Raw genomic sequence first — 20,481 nt, forward strand, 5'->3', positions numbered from 1 at the left:
TGGGGAAGGAGAAAAGGACGTTATTATTTAATGAGAATACAGTTAAAGTCTAAAGATCACGAGAGTGCTGAAGATGAATGGTGATGTTGGTTGCACAGGATTATGAACATATTTACTTCCTCAGAACTGTATAGATGTAAATTATTAAGCTGATGAATGTTAGATTATGTGAATTGTACCACAATAAGTAACATTTGAGAGAAAAGGAAATTATAATCATATCTCATGAATTTCACAGATGCTAAGAATTTATTTTTTGAAAGAGGAAATTTAAAGATTATCCTATAAAGGCTAACTGATTCAGAATCATTACTTTTATAATATGATAATAGCTATACCTCTAAATTCTAAATTCTTTCCCTAATTTCATTATAATTTTTTCACATTCTGAAAGCAGCTTCAAATGTAAAAATACAGCAATTCACACAGGATGAATGATTTTAGCTAGGAAAGAAGAAAATAATTTTATCATTATGACAATGGTAGACCATTTATTTAAAAAAGTGTAAGATTGTCAAGTTGGTTCATAGGTCAGCAGATTTGATGTCTGAATTTACCTGAAAGTGCAATCCTAGTAGAGGAATAACTGTACTGTAAGCTATGAGAAGGCAGAAAATTGTGTCTTTCATTTGTATCAAAAGTAAAGAGTCTTTCAAGTCCTTGATATTGTTGACTTATATGTTTGTTTCTGATGGCTATTACCTGTAACAACTAGGAAACAAAATATTCAACAAAACCAAGTTTATTTTCTCACCTCTTCAAAGCATTCATTAAACACTATTATGTACTTGGCACAAATGATATTGTCATGAAGTTTAGTCTCTAAAAGTGGAGATATAAATAATAATACAACATTTATATATAATAAGTTCTGAAAACGTATGAAACACAATTATAGTAATTATCTGAAAGTTGCCATCAACCTAAGGAGGAGAGAAGTTCATGAAATAAAATTTCCCTTTCTGCCTTCTTTCTTTTATTTTCTTCCCTCAGTATCTTTGCACATAAATTACCCTGGAATACAGTCTCTTTCATATGCAGTGCTTTTGAACTTGTGTCTTTATCTACACATAAAATAATTTCAAAGATGAAAGTAAAAACCAGTGGGAATCAATTTGATCATATAATGGTCATAGACAAAATCCAAGTTAACAAAAAACTCATCATGAGGCAAATATGAAAAAAAAAAACTGAAGCAAGAAGAAAAGAAGTTATTTGTGAAGTTTACATAATTGGAAACTTAATTGGCCTTTCTGATTTAAATCCCAGTCTTATTTTGCAACCCTATTAATTTTTCTATATGCATTTATTCTGGGATAAAAATACAGTTATATTTAAAAAATCATATCAACCTTTCAATATACATTAGTTATTCAGAAGTAAGAGCTATGGATGGGCTTGAAATATAAGCAGAGTAGCTAAAAGTGTTTAACCATTTACTAATGTATATAATTCATGCCCAAAATATATAGTCCCTCCACAAGATTAAACAACACAAAACAAAACTCTATAGATGTTTATAAATCATATAAATGAGAAATATTGTAAGTGAAAGCTAGGGACCACAAAGCACTTCATTCAAAGCCAACCCCATGTCCACTTTTCTTAGGATACCTTTTTCTTAGCTTTCCCAGATACTTGCTTGACAAAAATAGAATTCCTTCAGCTTTACTGAAGCTCGTGTTTGGATTATGCAATTGCAAATCTAAAAGTGCTTTAACAAGTCTTGGTGCACAAATAAAAAAACCGATAGTGGGTATATTTTGGTTTTTTTTTTTTTTTTTAGAAAACTCACAAAGTTGACTATTTTTCTCCTCTTGATTCTTTTATTGGTATATTTTAGGTATACAATGCATTTACATTCATCATTGGGATCTTGTACCTCTACATGATGTATCTTGGTTCTTATTTTTTCCCATTCCCCTGCCCTCCCTTCAACCCCTCCACCCCTCCCTATTTGCAAAGGCTTTGTTTCCATTTCTTTCTTATCTAACATTTTTTCCTTTCCGTTCTTTTTTTTCTTTTATTGAGTTTATTGGTACATTTTAGGTATACAGTACAATTGCATTCATTATTGGGATCTTGTACCTTTACATGACAGGTCTTGTTTCTCATTTTTTCCCCCTTGTCCCGGCCCTCCCTTCACCCCCTCCTCCCTCCCCATTTACAAACACTTTATTTCCAACTACCCTTCCCTTTCCCTACACCTTTAGCCCTTTTCTTCCTATTTTACATTGTCAAGTATCTCATTAGGATCTTATGTACTATTATAGCTTTTCACACCAGAGAAACTACTTGGTATTTACACATGTGTGACTCCAGATGTTCTCAGCTACCCCATCTTTGACAAAGGAGCTGACCATCCACACTGGAGGAAGGATGGCCTCTTTTATAAATGGTGTTGGAAAAACTGGATCTCAACCTGCCAAAGATTAAAACTAGACCCTTATCTTTCACCATGCACTAAATTAAAATCCAAGTGGATTAAAGATCTAAATATTAAAAGAGAAACATTAAACTTGCTGGAAAGTAAGTTAGGCAGAACTCTGGAAGACATTGGCATAGGAAAAGACTTTATGAACAAGGAGCACAAGAACTAACAGATAGAATCAAGAACTGGGATCTCATCTTATTAAAAAGCTTCTGCACTGCAAAAGAAACCATCAGCAGAACTAAGAGACAATGTACAATGTGGGAAAAAAATTTTACCATCTGCTCCTCAGACAAAGGACTATTATCTAGAATATATAAAGAACTCAAAACAATCAGCCATCCCAAATATAAAGACCTGATTCAAAAATGGGCATCCGAAATGAACAGACATTTCTCAGACAAAGAAGTAAAAGCAGCAAGTAAATATATGAAAAAATGTTCCACATCACTGGTCATTCGAGAGATGCAGATGAAAACAACACTGAGATTCCACCTCACCCCACAAAGAATGGCCGCTATCAAGAAATCAACCAATAACAAATATTGGCAGGGTTGTGGGGAGAAAGGAACCCCTCTCCATTGTTGGTGGGAGTGCAGACTGGTGCAATCACTATGGAAATCAATATGGAGATACCTCAAAGAGCTGGGACTGGAGGTTCCATCTGACCCAGCCATCCTTCTGCTGGGTATCTTTCCAAAAGAATTAAAGGAATCATATCACACTGATATATGCACCACCCATGTTTATAGCTTCACAGTTTGTAATAGGTAAATTTGGAAACAGCCCAATTGCCCATCAGTTGGAAATTGGATAAAGAAGATGTGGTTTTTCTATAAAATGGAATACTACTCAGCCATAAAGAATGAGAAATTAGATTCATTTGTAGGAAAATGGATACATATTGAGGATATACTCCTAAGTGAAATAAATAAGTTCTTTCGCTTCTTTTACAAAGTTAACCATTGATTGTCACAGAACCAGAATCAAGGACCACTGCCAAGTTTTTGTTTCTTTCAATTACTGCCTACAACTTAACAGTTAATTCCTTAAGTAGCTCCACTTTATGAAATCTGAAGTGCAAAATGAAAAGGAAATTCAGGAAATTCCATGGCTAAAAAATGACCCTGCTTCTTTAGGGACACAAATTTTCTTCTGGAACAAAATAGATTTCCAAATAATTTCTCTTCATGGAATGACTTCTAGTAGGGCAAAGGAGAATAAAAATAGTTCAAGTCTGGTTGGTAAGGAAGGAATAAAAACAAATTCTATCATTTAACTATTCAAAAGCAAAAATCCAGTCACTAAACTGTGCAGTACCAGTCCCTTTGGGAGCCACTTCAGAGAGTTCTCCTTTCTTCGCAGCCCCGTTTCAGCTGCATTGTTCAGCAGCTTCTCACCTCCTCTCTGGCTGTGACCTCACTGCAGTCCTCCTAGAGATGAGCAGTCTCCTGGAGGAAGTTGCCAAAGGAGAACCCCGGCCACTCAATATGAATCTTATTATAAGGGGCGGACAGTTCATGTGAAACTGTTAACACTTTCTTCATTCCTCAGTTAAAATTATGTTACAGCACATTACAAGTTTGTTTATTTACTACTATTCTGAGCTACGCTTTGTCCCATCTAATTGAAAATACAGTAACCATGTAAGCCATTTTACAGCAGTCGCTTCACTCGATTATTTCAATAGGTTTAAGCTGGCGAGGACTTTATGTGCCCCAGGTGTGTAAATTCTCTTTTAGATTGTTAACAGAACGAGCTCTGCCAGAATGTATTATGAACAATTTATTGTGTCAAATGCAATAAAACCAGATACACACACACAGACACACACACACACACACACACACACACACACACACCTTGCCTGTAATAAACATCTGAACTAAGTGATAAAAATATTTTACATTAATTGGATAGAATAGCATCCTACAAAAGAAGCAAGGGAAACCGAGGGAACTAAAGGGTGCTACTTACGTGACATCCATGTTTGACAGGCTCTGATCAATTTTGAGTAGAACCAGGAAATCAAGATGGAACACAAGTTACTAGATTAATTGTCTCAATTATCCTAATTCCCTCAGAAATGGTTTGGAAATCGGGAGAGCCTGAGGGCCATGGAAGATTCCTTTCTTCCTTCTTAAAGAATAAAAGAGAATGACAGGGAAGACTTTTCCCGTGGACTTTATCACAGGAAGACTTGGAGGAGAGAAGCAGATAATACTCCGTTGAGAACTTTTTGGTAAAGAGCGATCAGAAACAGACACATACACAGAAGGACGCAGAAGGAGAGTAGTAAGAGACACAGAGACAGAGATAGAGACAGAGACAGAGAAAACCAGACAGAGGGAGAGATGGGCAGAGGCTCAGACACAGACACGGACCACACGCACAGGGAGAAACAGAAGTAGCAAAGCACCTTAAGGAGGATAATAGGCAAAATATATTTCAAGGCAGTTTCTCCACCCTGGCACATATGGCCTGATCAAGATATCAAACACCAACATTCCTCACCAATTAAGTCACTCCTTTTCCCATGGAGACGATGGAATAAAGGATGGGAGAGACTAATACTAATAACCACAAGTTACGAATATCCTGGAGATTGTGCAAATACCTCTTATTAGAGTGGGAAAGGTAGTTTTAATGAAAGTTTTTCATTTATCAGGTGCTTCAGCACATCTAACAAACTGATGGATTCTTGAAATAAAGCCAGTTAAGTTATTTTTGGTACATACATTCGTGGATGTGGTTTGCCCACTCCCAGAGTAGAATAATTAACTACTGGTTCTTTATGGTGTATTAGACTTGCATACCTATTTTTAGTGTGTCTTTATTTTTTTTTTTTTTAATGAAGGGAAAGGAATTTGGAAGAAGACAGATGTTCAGCTAGTATTCTACAGTCCCGGAGTCTGAGTTGTGTGAAATCAAGGATCTACCATATGGTGAGGATCTTCTGGCTACATTACCCTATGAAGGAAGGTTAAAGGCAAGAAAGCAAAGACAGAGGGCTAAACTCACTGTTTTAATAAGCCTACTCCTGGGCTGATGAATCCACTGCCACAGGAACAGCATTCACCCACCAGAAGATCAAGCCCTCAGGATCACAGCACTCCTTACAAGTCTCCATGTTCAACACTGTCACACTGGGGATTAGGTTTCTGACACGTGATGCTTAGAGCACACATTCAAATTGTAGCACATAATTATAGTTTCTTTCAAATTTTCTAATCCAACCACAGTCGGTTTTCATAAGTCATTTTCATAGAAATATATATATTTTCATGTCTCTTGAATGAATTACTATGTATTTCTCATAACAAGTTTACTAACAATTAAAAATTATATGACATCTCCCTTTAAATTTAATTTATATCATTTATTTTATTTTCTTTCTTTAATTTCCTGGTCAAGATGTCCACAACTGTGCCTTAAATTTTTAGACTTTTAAAAAATAAGAATTTTGTTGATGCTATTACTTTTCCTGTCTAATTTCTGTTCTCCTTTATAATGTTTACCTCTGTATGCTAGGAGTTTTATTATTATTATTATTATTATTATTATTATTATTTAATTTCTTCTGGATCAGGTTCACAACTCATTAATTTTCACTCCTGTTTTATTGCATTTGTAATTATGCTCTCTGACTTACAATGTGGTTACATCGCAATAAATTTGTTTTCAATTAAAAGTGTTGTAATCTAAAAAGAGACACCTAATATACAAAATATCATGGGTTAGCAATATAGCACACTATAGAATATCATTGGCTAACTAGGAATTATAACTCAGTGCCATTTCACAGTATTATGAAAAGGTATAACAAGTACTCCTAGATGAGGAAAAGATCAAAATTCAAAATTTTAAGTATGCTTTCTACTAAATGCGTGTTACTTTTGCACATCCATTAGGCAAAATATTCATAAATTAAACCCTGAGAGTAAGGGGTCATTTGCATAAATTTCCTAGTAAGTAGTATTTGAAAATAATACATATTTTTACTAATAGTCCTTTTGTTAATGTTCAGTTAAAGATATTTATAAATTATTTTATAACATGCTAAAATTGAGTTCTTTTATTTTTATTTCATTTTGCTATCAATTTGTGTTATTACACTGTGTCACAGTGACATCATTTCTTTAAGATTTGTTGAAATGTCCTCTGTAATTTTATTTACACTGTCAAAGTGTATTTTGTAAATGTCTTGTGTATTCTTGCAAAGAACACACATCATCTAGTTATTGAACACATTATTCAAAAGAAGCCCTCCCAGTTTATGTGTTGTTTAAATCTCTCATTTCCCTTATAAAACTCCCATTGGGTTGATGGATCTGTAAGTAATATGTAGTTTTCCTCAGTTTTGCTACAACATTTCTGATGCTATATTTATAGTTACATGTGAACTGAAATTTTATTTACTCTTCCTAATAATTCATTTTAATCATATATATATATAGTGATTCCCTTTGTCATGGTGATGTTTTATTATCTGAAAGTTTTTTTTAATAATCAATGCTTGCCTTTACTCTCAGACCTTTCCCCCATGTTTACATGAATTCCTGATGAAAATCACCTAGATAGATTTTATGTCCAAATTTGCAATCTGCTTTTAACTACAAATAATATAATTTAATCTGCTCACTCATTCTAATTATTACATGCTCGGATTTACTTGTCAGCTTACTCTTTCTACTTGCCATCAAGAATTGTGAAGGGTCCAAGATTTGTCCTTTTTTCCAAGTCTGTTATATGTAGTTTCATGACTGTTAACAAAAGACACAGAACTCCTTGCCAGGATTTTACTGCTCTCAGCTATAGTGATTATGAGTCTCACCATTTGCAACAAAACCCAGGGCCCAGTTTCTACAGAGAATCATGATGAGGTCTAGGTGAGGTCAAGTAGAATTACTGCCCAGTCCAAAGAGAGTTTAAGCTCCTCAGGATTCTGCTATAACACAGCCCACTACCTGAGCAGATGCCATCAAGCTGTCTTTGTGATGCCCTGTGAAAGTTAGGAAACCGGAGTTCTTATTTGTTTTGTTTGTGGAAATTCGTGCTGTGATTAACTATTTTCTCCACTGGGACAGAGGGAATATCAGCTCATCTGAAGTGGGTTTTATTTGCCAAAACCATCATTGGGTAAATTATGAGGAAGTCCTTCTAGCTGGGATTAAGATTTACTTCTACCAGATACAATAAAGATAATGATAACCGCTTGGCTTGGAGAGTTCAAGAAGTAAATATATATTCAAGTGGAATTTTGGATACTGATTTATACACATACCCTAACTGAAAGTACAAGATTTTCATTTTTCATGTCAGAGTTTTTATTGACCTGACAATAAATCTCCGCATAAATCTCAGTCTCCTTTCATCTTGTTACACCTGTAGCTAGTCTCCGAGTGCATTTGTTCAGTAACAGCACACTTTTAGGCATCTGGTATTTGGCAGAATTCTCCATTTCATTTCTCACCTCCCAAAGGCACAACACCTGTCACAAAATGGGCACAGGAAGCCAATCCTCAAACAAGATGAAAAGAACCTCAAGTATTCATTCTGGTTTTTGTTTGTTTGTTTGCTTTTCAGTTTAGGTTCCTGAAAATTAGTTCAAAATAACTTTTAAAGAATTATTAAAATATTCGGCTTGACCCATTTGCAAAAACTTTATTTTTAGTAACCATAATCACTGAAGATTTCTAGTACATAAAATGGAGATTAAAATGTATTTTCAAAATTTGACAACAATGTAATAATTACCTACATACCTATATTTCTTCTGAGAAGAAATAAGAACATGCACTGCTATTTCAGTTATTTTCCTAAAATTATTTATTTTTGTACCTTAATATTATACCACAAAACCATTTCTTTCTACATATCTGTACTGTTTTCATTATGACCCATTAGTATCTATATCACAGTGAAAAGCTAGTGGAGTTACTACAGTATAATATGCATAAAAATGAATTTCATTTGAAAAGTAACAGCGCTTTTACTATGGTGTATTAAGTCCACAAAGTTTTATTTGTCAGAGAAGACCCTTCCTTAAAGTGACATCCACCATATTAGAAAGTGCCTTTTACTTTACCACATAGGAGTCACTCTTCAGCTGCAACGCAATGCAATACGTAGTACATTTCAGCAAAAATAAAACGTAATATTTATGAGCACTGTGTCAAATGACATTTTCTTATGATACTCACTACAAAATGATAATCGACACAATAAAATCTACCAGTCGTGACTCTCTAGCTGTAGAATCTTCAAAATCTGGCTTCTCATACACATTGCTAAATTCCAAAGATTCTTTGTTTTCTTGAGATAATTTCTCCTCAAAGAAAGACTTATCTATAGTTGACAAGAAATCATTGCTCCCAGGTAATATGTTGGAATCATCAAACTTTTGGTTACTTCCTATATTTATACTTTTCTCTCTCAATTTTCTTTCAAAAGTGCCGCTTTCCCCTATTTTGTCCATGTCAGGAGAGTATGAATCGGGATCCACAATGTTTTCAAAATCTGCATTTGAAGCTCCTTCTGCTAAAAACACATATTTTAAAAATAAAAACAGATTAAAATAGAATAAAATCATAGTGAAGTAAAAGTTGTGGGGGAAATTTTTATCAGTGAACTTTTTAAAAATTTCTTTTCTTTTCAGTTTATTATTGTTATTATTATTACAATGATTACTATTTGAGACAGCGTCTCACTGTGTAGTTCAGGCTGGCCTTAGACTCACTCTGTCTCAGGAGTGCTGCAATTACAGGTATGTGCTACCAAACCCAGCTTATAAAAATGTAATGGAAGATTTTAAATTTTAAAATTTTTAATATGCTGCATTCATAAATGGCAATCATAATATTTTTATACAACCAAATGTTAATTAGGCAGACTAATGAAAGAAAGAAAAATGTTATTTCACAATGAACTCTTGAAATTGATGCAGATTTTTATTTCAGCCTATGGTTCAATTCTCCCTTCCCCACCTCTTCTCTCACTCAAATATCACAACTGGAATTCGGGAGGAGTAATTAAGAGAAAACCTTTTCCCACATTTTACTTCTGTGATGTAAAAAGCCTAGGCTAAAGAGGGGGCAAAGGGAAATGTCCCAAATAACTGAAGAGCAGCACAAAACATGTAACTGGGACACTCGCCTACAGAAAACTACAGAGTGAGCAAGATTATATTAGTCACCTGCCTCTTTAGGTCTGCTTAAGTAAATCACTTAATCTAGATCATGGGACTTCAGACTAATACACAATGGAATCATTTGAACATACTCTCTAAAGGTGTCAGTGTATGGATCTGACCCCTAAGCAATTAAATCAGACACTGGGAATGAAACTCAGGCCCTAGTCATTTTTTAGTTTCCCCAAACAATTTCAGCAAGGTATTATAATGTGCAGCCATGGGAGTGAAACACTGCTCCAGATTTTCTCATGAATAAAAATTCTTTAGGAATAGTATGTCATTTTGAAAGTAGATAATATATTAATATTATAACTATATGACATATTTAAACTATATTACATATAATTTGAATTGAATATAGCATCATCTGATCATCCCTATTCTCTTTTCAAAACAAATATCTCTATAAACAAACTACATAAAATAGCAGAGACTTAAACCTAGTCTCCACTAAAGCAAATTCTGCTTTATACCCCAAAGGACTTAGTTGTTGTGATGAAATGTTTATTTAACTTGGCTATTACACTTTCACTTCAACTGTGGCAGGTTTAAAATATTACAAATATTGTAAAAAGAAATAACTTAGAAGTCAGACAAATGATTTCATAAGAAAGACTTCATGAAGGGAACTAAAAACAATGAAATTTCTTCAATAATGCTAGACTTTCCCTAATAGAAATTTTCTGAATATAGAAATTATCTGAATTTTTACAACAAAGAGATGTTATTTCTATGTTGAAGTATCTACAACTACCTACAACAATATTTTTGCAAATTTGTAAAATTTTTACTACTTATGTTCATTATCATTGAAATAGTCTTTGAATAATGTTAAAAGTGAAATACAATGTAGGTATATTTAATTTACTCTAGTCATTGTAAGACCGGCTTTGTTTAGTTATTAATAATTGTGTGTCTTGTTTCAATATCCGATAATCAATTATTCAAATCCATCACAAAGGCTAAAAAAATTCATGTGACCATATCCAGAGATGCAAAAAAAGCTTTATGTAAAAATTCAAAATGTATTCATGATAAAAAGTACTCTCAATAATTTAGTAAGAGAATGAAACTTTCTTAATTTGAGAAAGAATGACTCCAATTCACATTAACAGCAAACTTAATAGTGAGAAACTAGATCTTTCATACTAAGTACAGAAATAAGGCAAAACTGTCCCCTCCTTCCCTCCTTTTCAACAATGTAGTGGAGGTCTAAGCCATTACAATAAGATAATTTTTTTAAAAGGTAGGCATAATGACAGGGATAAAATATGTCTGTCTTTGTTTCCAGATGATATCATTATCTATGAAGAAAATTCTGAAAACCTCACCAGATATCCTTCTGGAACTAACAAGCAATTAAAGCAAGGTTACAGAATGTAAGGATAATATTCCAAAGTAATTCACTGTCCTTTAAACTAATAAGGAATAGGAAGGTTTAAAATGTAAAACTCAAAGCTGGTTTTATTATCCCCCTCAACAGAAATATGAAAGAATAAATCTAACAAAATCTGTATAAAATCTAGAGGAAGAAAACTATAAACTTCTGGTTAAAGATATCAAATAACTGAATAAATGGAGAAAAACTGTATGTTTGTGAATAGAAATATTCAAAGTTATCAAGATATCAATTCTTCCCATTTGATTTAAAGATTCAATGCAATGTCAATCAAAATTCTTGCTTCTTTTGTGACTACTAACAAATTGATCCTAAAATTTAGATGGTGAATCAAACAACACAGAGTAGCCAACATAAATTGAAGAATTAAGACAGAGAGTTGACAACATCCTACTTAATACTATATGCCTAAAAAAAAATCAGACAATGTAGTATTGGTAAAAAGTAGGTGATTCAGTGAAGCTAAATAGAGGAGCCAGAATATATCCATATACTAGATATAGTCAAATGATCTTTGTCAAAGAAGCAAAGGCAATGCACAGAGGAGTCTTTTCAACAAAGAGTAATAAAAGAATTGCTTAGTCACATGACAAAATACTGAATCTAGACACAGACTTTATATCTTCAACAAAATTAACCCAAAAATACCTCATGAAGAAGCTACATGAAAAAATGCAAAATATAGGAAAAAGACCTAGACTATCTTAGGTATGGTATAAATCTTTGAGATAGTCAAATAGCAAATAAAATGAGTTTCATTTAAATTAAAAAGTTTGACTCTATGAAAAATATATTTAAGAGAATGAAAAAACAATCTATAGGCTGACATATAATAACTGAAAAAGAATATGATAAAAGATATCTAAATATACAAAGAATTATTAATATCCATCAATAACAAAACAAGCAATCCAATGTAAAAATATACAGAAAACATGAAAACATATCTCATTGAAAATATGTTAAAATGTTCAACATCATATGTAATTAAGGAATAGTAAACTAACACAATGAGACTTTACTGCAGAGTAAATAAAATGGCAAAGATAAAAAACACCAAAAAAAACATTCAGGGAGGGTGCATTGAAATAGAAACTCACTCACTGCTGGTGGGAAGATAAAATGGTATAGCAAGCCTGAGAGAAACACTGGCAATTTCATACAAAATTAAACATACTCTTTCATAGGATTCAGTAACTGTTCTCTGTAGTATTCTCCCAAACGAGCTGAAACTTACATCCAACAATTTTTCATATACACGTTACTGTTAGTAATTACCAAGGCTTGGAAGAAACTGAGTTGTCCTCCAGTAAGTAAGTGATTAAACAAACTGCGTTATATTCAGACAATTAAGTACTCTTCAGCACTCAAAGGAAATGAGTATTTTGGTGTGCATTGTTGACAATATAGGAAATTGTGCATGTGTGGGGACAAAGAACATATAAGGATTCTGTAGTTTCTGCTCAATTTTGCCATAAACAAAAAAATGGCTCTAAAGAATATTTTTTAAAATGTCTTTAAAGTAACATTCTTATGAGCATTTATATTCATAATTTCCCAAAGGCAACTGAAACACCATGCTCCACTTTGATCAAACGATATTTACTTCCAGACCTGATTGGAAACCCTGTACTGTTCTAAGTTCAAATGCTGGTATAGTTCCTACTTGGCCATAATGTTTCAGAGGCTAAGTAGTTCAAAAATGGCAAAAACAGCAGGACTGACATAAATCTACATCGCTTTTCTATATTGCTCCTGAATATGAAGGTAATCATCATTGTTAAAACTATTTTAAATAATGTCCTTAGGTATCTCTCACATTCTTCACATAAGGTATATTTATTGCCTTTTATTAAGATCTTAGTGAGATCAAATATAATATTTTAAAGGAAGTTAGGGCATTAACTAATTTTTATATTGTAGCTTAATAAAATGAAGTCTAAGGAAACAAACAATGAATGTGTTGAAAGTGACATGATAATTTAAGCCATGAAAATACAATTTGACTCCTAGACCAGTATATTTTCCTGTGATTCCACATGATGATCTCCCCATCTGGAATGTGAAAATAGACATTTGCACACAGCATTCTAATCTACAGCATCCAAGGGAACCGCTAGTAGTAACAATACAGAAATATAAACAAGATGGCTTGTTTTGTTTATGTTATATCTCATATGAAGCTGCATCAAATATGAATATTGGGAAATATTTCATGCAAGTGAGGACAGTAAGTGCCAATCAGACTTTTAACATTAAACAGTTTTTCATGCAGTTTTAAAATTCTAATTCAGTTCAGAATAAATTTTTTTCAGTAGTTGGGAAGACCTAACCTAGGACCTACATTGAAGCTATATTCCCAATCTTTGGCTTCTTTTTCTAATGAATAGAAACATCATTATCCATTGACTAAAGAGACATAGGAAATTAAACATTTTCAATAAATTTTCTTCCAACTACTTAATTTTAGTTTTAAAATGAAAATAATAAGTAATACTTATAAACTCTAAAATCTATTGGTTTTAATGTACTATGGATACCCATTGTTAATGATATTAAACAATATGAAAAAGTTACCTTTTACGTTATCTTTATAATATGTAGAGTTCTGGGGCAGACCAAGCTTTGAGAGGTCTGTTTTTACTTTGTTGAATATATGATATTGATAGCTGTCCTTCTCACATGGAAAACTGTTCTTCTGATAATCATGAAATGTATGCCTTTCATTATTAGGAACAAGCATAAAAGTAGAGTTGAAGCAAATGATATTTAAAAGTCCCAATTTATTAAAAACAAGTACAGTAAACCTTTAAAGATACATGATTGCTTTTGTGAGTTTAATATTTGTTTTAACATTATATTTATATATTAACCATAACTAAATAGAATTGTGTAGAAAGTAGTATGTGGTATTTGAGTTTCAATTATTAATAATAGATACTATTCTATAAGCATAGCTATAATGAATGAACTATAAATTAAATAATATATTTGATAGTACCTGATATTTATGCAAACAATATATGATGCCATCATAAAATTCATAGATTATACTTAACCAAAAGGTTCTCTTTTATCACTCATGATCCCTTGCAGCAAGACAAAATTAAGGGATTCCTATAGGTACTTTCAAACCAACGTGGTAAAATTATTGTTCAACGTAACTGTCTCTGACTTCCATAACATCATACATAGTGGTATGATAACATAACTAAAGATGTGTGATAAGATGCGTTAAAAAATTAGAGTGCAAAAATATCTTTCATTTACTTAGATATACAGTAGTAAATATAAACGTCTTATCTACTGACTAGAAAGGTATTTCCTCTTACCTCTTTCACAAAAGTTTGTTTACTTCTACATACCGGAGTGTATGTGTGCAAGCATGGAGAGTTTTCAGGGCCCTAGTGCATCACTTAGGCCCAGAACTATGGTAAAATGCTAAAAGAGGTCTAAGGTGATTGGATCAAACATGGGTACAGAAGCTACTAAGTAGTAACTTTATTCCACTGTAGCCTCAAGTTTAATATCTTATAGGCAGAACACAGAAAATCCTAACGTGTCAAAGGAAAAAGTGTCTTATGATAATTAACATCACAAATTGGCAGAATTAGATAATACTCTTATTTTAGAAATAAGAAATTTCTACAAAATAATTATAGAGTGAACTATCATATGTCATCAATTTATCATATATTAAGTTCTATGTAGGAAGTAATCAGTAGAGGAGCTCTTTCAGTGTCTACATAATCATTCACACAGCCATTTATTTAGGGTCCTTAGGAAACTGACAAATTCAAAAACAATATCTTTAAAGAAAAAGATGCTCATAAAAAATGTATCAGACATTGTCAACAATTTGATTAAGGGTTTCTAAATTCAGAAGAAAAATATAATAACATATATTAGTCAAAACTACAAGCAACACTGTATAAGATTTTATAATTGATAACCCTTAGCAGTATCTACCAAAATTTAAATATGGCACAAATAATATTATTAGCCACATTTTTTGAAATCATGAAGTTCCTATTTAAACGGACAGATAATTTTTGTGTATCTGAAAAGTTTGAATAAGCATCTGAAGTGAATGAGAAATATCTTACCTTAGTTGACTGTCTGCATTAGCTAATTCAACTTTGTAAGGCACAAGGCTTCCAGGTTCTTCAAATTCCTCTTCATTAGTCTAATTAAATTTATTTTATAGAATATTAGTATGTTCAATAATTTTATCATGCATTAAACAGGTAAAAGTAGGTGGAATTTACAGTACTTTATCTCTACAAATAATGGCAGAGCAGCTGTAGTTATATCCCCTAACACATGAGCTTTAGGAGAACTAAACAAACTCAGCTGTGACTCGTTCAGGGAAAATGATGTGTCACTGCTTTTATCACAATTATCACACCAAGAACCAAGAATCACAAGTGATGCTTTACTATTTCTCAAGTAGATTAGACTAAGAGGTTTTTAGTTCTCTGACTGGCATGGCTATGCATCAACAATTGAATTACTAGGTCGTGTGTGTGTGTGTGTGTGTGTGTGTGTGTGTGTGTGTGTGTGTGTGTTTGACTCCTCAAAATTATACAGGGAAAAAATAAAAATGTTCCCAAGTAGAAAAAAAGAAGCAGAACAACATGCTGGTCACAAATATAGTGACTTTACTAGACCCTAGGTAATGGTGGGAAACAGTGTCACAGTGGGCTGTTTGCTATCACTGAAAGTTCTAAGAGGTTCACCATCACTAAGCCTGCAGTTACATCTCTGACTGCATCTGGCTTTAGCTAATTGTGGTGATGTATTCTAGGGGTTTTGGCTCAATTTATAACTCCCTAACTCTTAAATATAATTTCTTCCTTTAAAAAGACAATGATATTGGGCCGGGGATTTAGCTCAGCGGTTCGGTGGCCTGCCTCACAAGCGCAAGGACCCGAGTTCGATCCCCGGTACCAAAAAAAAAAAAGCTATTAAGTGACATTTAATAAACCATTATAGAATTTAAACATTTAAATAGATCCTGACATTTCTTTGGCAAAAAGTCCCCAATAACATAAAGAATTAAACTAACCAAACACCAAAGCATATTCTGTAAATTAACATAGTGAAATGTTTTCTCACTTCCCCATACTGCCTGGTTCCAAAAACAGGACAGTAGAAATTTAGGTCACAAATTCACTGTTTACATTAAAAGGAATACTCCTAAGTGAAATAAATAAGTCACACATGTATAAATACTGAATAGTTTCCCTGGTGTGAATAATGTGCAATAATACAGAAGATCCTAATAAGATTACTGACATTTAGAAATGGGAAGAAAGGAGCTAAAGGTGTAGGGAAGGTGGGATGGGTAGGGGAAGGGTAATAAGGGAAAAGAAAAAAACGTGAGGTAATGAAAAGATGAAAATAAAGTGTTTGTAGATGGGGAGGGGAGGAGGGGGTGAAGGGAGGGCAGGGGTAAGGGAAAAATGAGAATCAAGACTTGTCATGTAGAGGTACAAGATCCCAACAATGAATGTAACTGTACTGTATCCCTAAAATGTACCAATAAACTCAATTAAAGCTGAAAAAAAAGGTATACTCTGTTTTGTTTTGTTATCATGTTTATATTCATTTTTTAAACATTGTGTGTGAAAGAAATCTTGTTGACAATAACATTTATATGGAATTGTGTATTGTATATTTTCTCTCAGTTAAGGAATGTGAATAGTCATTATTTACTTACATCATCCAATTCTATTATCTTTATAGAGGGTTCAGATCTTACTATGTTTAATTCTTCTACTGGCAGAAAAAATGTTGGATATTGTATTTTGGTCTCTTCAACTAGGAAATAAGATTTAAAAATAGTATCAGAAGAGGCTACATCTTACCTATTTTCTTGAAATAATATTACCAGTATTATCCACCCAAGAAAATATTGTCCATTTTCCCAGATCAAGTTAAATGCACGTTTTCTTGGCATTCGATTTTTTTCTTTTATTGAGTTTATTGGTGCATTTTAGGTATACAGTACAGTTACATTCATTATTGGGATCTTGTACCTTTCTTTACATGACAGGTGGTCTTGTTCTCATTTTTTGGCATTCAATTTTTTTCTTTTATTGAGTTTATTGGTACATTTTAGGTATACAGCACAATTACGTTCATCATTGGGATCTTGTACCTTTACCTGACAGGTCTTGATTCTCATTTTTCCCCCTTGTCCCTGCCCTCCCTTCACCTCTCCTCCCCTCCCCTTTACCAATTCTTCATTTCCATTTTTTTCATTTTCTCATATTTTTTTCTTTTCCCTTATTCCCTTTCCCCTACCCCTCCCACTTTCCCTGCACCTTTAGCCCTTTTCTTCCTATTTCACATGGTCAATTATATCATTAGAATCTTATGTACAGTTATAGATTTCAATTTTTAAAGGAACTATTTGAATGAAGGGAAAGTAAAACTGGAGAATGGGAAGACAATGTACATGATTTCGATTTGGATAAAGGCTTCCATACTCAGCTTGAGAATGATACCTTAAAGAGTACTGAAATCGGGTTCTCATTAATAACTGTGCTGCACGTCATTTTAAATAATAAATTTAAAAAGATATAATCAAGGCTGAACCAACCATCGCTGTCTTCATCATTAGTGTTCTGAAAACACTGTGCCTCGGTACTGCTTTCACAGGCATGCATGCATGTATCCGGTAGCAGGCTCAGAGGTTGCTCCTGCGGAGTTCTATAAAACAATAAAGATATAATTAAAACATTAAAGTACATTATTTGAATCTTTTGGACATAATCTTGATTTATCTGTTGTAGAAGTGAATATACAAAATTAATGATAAAATCATAACTACATTTAATTCACAGGAAAAAATTACAATTGTCTAACAAAAATCTTAATATATTTCAAAACTTTGTGAATCAACTGGGCATCATAAAAGACTTTCAAATTGCATATCCTACTGTTTTGTGCTGCAGATGAAAATCAAAATTAAGATAGAAGTCAGTGTTCTCTCAGAAGCCGCATGGAGTCCATGAGACATAATGTGCTGTTTCAAAAGCTAATTTACAAGTATGTGTTTTATCTCACAACCTCTGCATTGTCTTGATGAGTTCAAAGGGAGCTTGAAGACATTTGTTTAAACTTCCACCACAGCGGTGGGGTAATAAGATACACTTCCACGATACCACTGTAAGGTGTGCTGGCTGTGGCTTCAGGTACATAATTAACAATGAAGATTAACACAACCCATTTCAGATGGAAGTCAGTGAAACCCAAGGATTCTCAGAGAGCAAAGTGCGTGCTTTCTTCTAGATGACATTCCCAGATTCCTGGGGAAAGAAGTCATATTTAATCAATAATATAAATAGCTGCACATGCCATTTAGACCATGCAAGTGCATAACATCCCAAGGTATAAAGCAGTTCCATCTTAAGGATATTAGTTGTTGCTATCAATAGAAAACTTAAAATGCACCAGGATCTGTTCTAATTCTGGTACATTAAAATTTAGTAGATATGTAATAAGGAAGCACAAGTTTTATCTTAATTTTACAGGTTGAGACAAAAAATGTGAACCCACTTGTTCAAAGTCATTCAGGGAGTGAATGCGCAGAAGGGATTTGGCTACAAGCAATCTGCTTTCTCAAGCCCATGGAGCAATAAAAACATGGCATTATTCAGGCAGCCTCTGGTAATGCGCATTTCCTAATATACGTAATGTATATATCAGATAAGGATGGAATATTTATATTTATGACTTAGGTTTATGCTTTAAAAAACTTAGAGAGGGTGACATCTAAGAGTATAATGTCAAGGATAAGTGGCACTTGGACACCAGAAACAGCTGTATAGTCTGTCATGGGTCTACTATTTTAGTAACAATACACATATGAATAAATGTCCTGTATTTCAGACTAATTTTCTTTACAAAGGCAGTACTTCTCTAACTTGGAGTAAAGTCCTTGAATTGAAGATTTAAAGAATCTATTTCCTGAAGTATTGGAATTTAGAAAGTCCTATAAATTGTGTATTCTACACTCAATATTGCAGATATTGAAAAATTGGACCACAAAAATTCAAGTAATTTGCTCATGACCAATTAGACAGTCAGTGAACTTAATCTATGTTATGGAGATTTGGACTTGGGGTCATTTTTTTAAGTCATGCCACATAAAAAACAATTCTGTTCAACTCATAATGTTTCCCCTAAATAAATATTTAGAAAGTATTTATTGGGCATTGATTAATTCAATTGACTAAACATATGCTAAGTCATACTGAATCTGTTCTGTGAATCAGTGTCAGTCATTACATTAGAATGGCTGGCCATGAAAAATTTTTTTGAAAATTACTGAGTCTCATACTCACCCTTGTAGACATTACTTTTTAGATCAATTTTGTGTTAAACCCAATTATCAGTAGTGTAAAAGCTTTCCCCAGGTATTTTTGTGATCAGCTTTATTATATTTCAATAAAAAGACAGATGGAACCAGAATACCAGTTAATTGCCCTTAAAATGCTCTCAATGCAAATACTTTCATGAAACTTTATGAGATTTAAAAATTTTCTGGAAGTATAGAGTTAAGATAAATACTTTCATGCTGTCACAAATAGCTGGATTACCTTCTCTTTTAAGGCTGAATAATATTCCTCTGGCTCTGTGTGTGTGTGTGTGTGTGTGTGTGTGTGTGTGTATTTTCCTTATCCACTAAACCTGTAGATGGAGTTATTTATTTTCTTGGTTTAGAAATCACTATGATAAGTGAAACAAGCCAGACATAGAAAAATATCTATGTTGTTAAAAGAAAAATGAAGATCAGTTAAATTTAACAATGTTAGCATGAGTGAGATAAAAAAGTTCTACAACTGAGCAGCTGTCTGGCGTAATGAAGTGTGAACAGCTCTCTTTTAGGGAAAATTGAGCTTATAACCATTAAATGCACCTAAAAAGTGTGAATTCCTATGGGTCTTAAATGGTGCTAAAGTTGCAAATGGCTATAACATGTACACATTTTTGTTTTAACGTTTTAATAATTTATTTTGAAAAAACAAGTCAAGTAATGGTGTGACTAATGAAAGTCTTTTGATGAAGTACATTTGATTACTATTACCAAATTTATAAAGTTAAAGATCTAATTAGTAGTAGATTCTCAAATATTTATGCCATGTAGTAGCAAATTCATCATAGCTAAATCTTGAAAGTGGCCTATACATCCACAAACAGAAAAATGGATAAAGAAATTGTGCTATTTATACATAATGGACAATTATTCTGCTATGAAGAGGATAAATTTGAATAACTTACAGGAAAACAGAGGCACACTGAGATCATAATGTTAAGTGAAAAAAACCAGACACATGGTTACTTTATTTTTTTGGTTTTTTGAGACAGGATCTCACTATGTAGTTCAGATTGACCTGGAACTCACCATGTAGCCCAGGCTGGTCTTGAACTCACAGCGATCCTCCTGCC

The 20,481-nt window shown here is 33.1% G+C and overlaps 1 protein-coding gene across 1 annotated transcript in view; it reads right to left on the bottom strand.

The window, feature by feature from the left end:
* Zbbx (zinc finger B-box domain containing) overlaps nt 1-20,481 on the bottom strand; it is a 100,574-nt gene that overhangs the window by 21,104 nt on the left and 58,989 nt on the right. Inside the window, 6 exon segments of the mRNA XM_010606684.2 lie at nt 558-711; nt 8,667-8,971; nt 13,600-13,742; nt 15,129-15,208; nt 16,745-16,845; nt 17,630-17,739. Coding sequence (XP_010604986.2) covers nt 558-711; nt 8,667-8,971; nt 13,600-13,742; nt 15,129-15,208; nt 16,745-16,845; nt 17,630-17,739 — 893 coding nt within the window.

The sequence above is a fragment of the Fukomys damarensis genome, unplaced genomic scaffold, assembly GCF_012274545.1.
Source record: "Fukomys damarensis isolate Sample0158 unplaced genomic scaffold, DMR_v1.0_HiC HiC_scaffold_12, whole genome shotgun sequence".
NCBI lineage: Eukaryota > Metazoa > Chordata > Mammalia > Rodentia > Bathyergidae > Fukomys > Fukomys damarensis.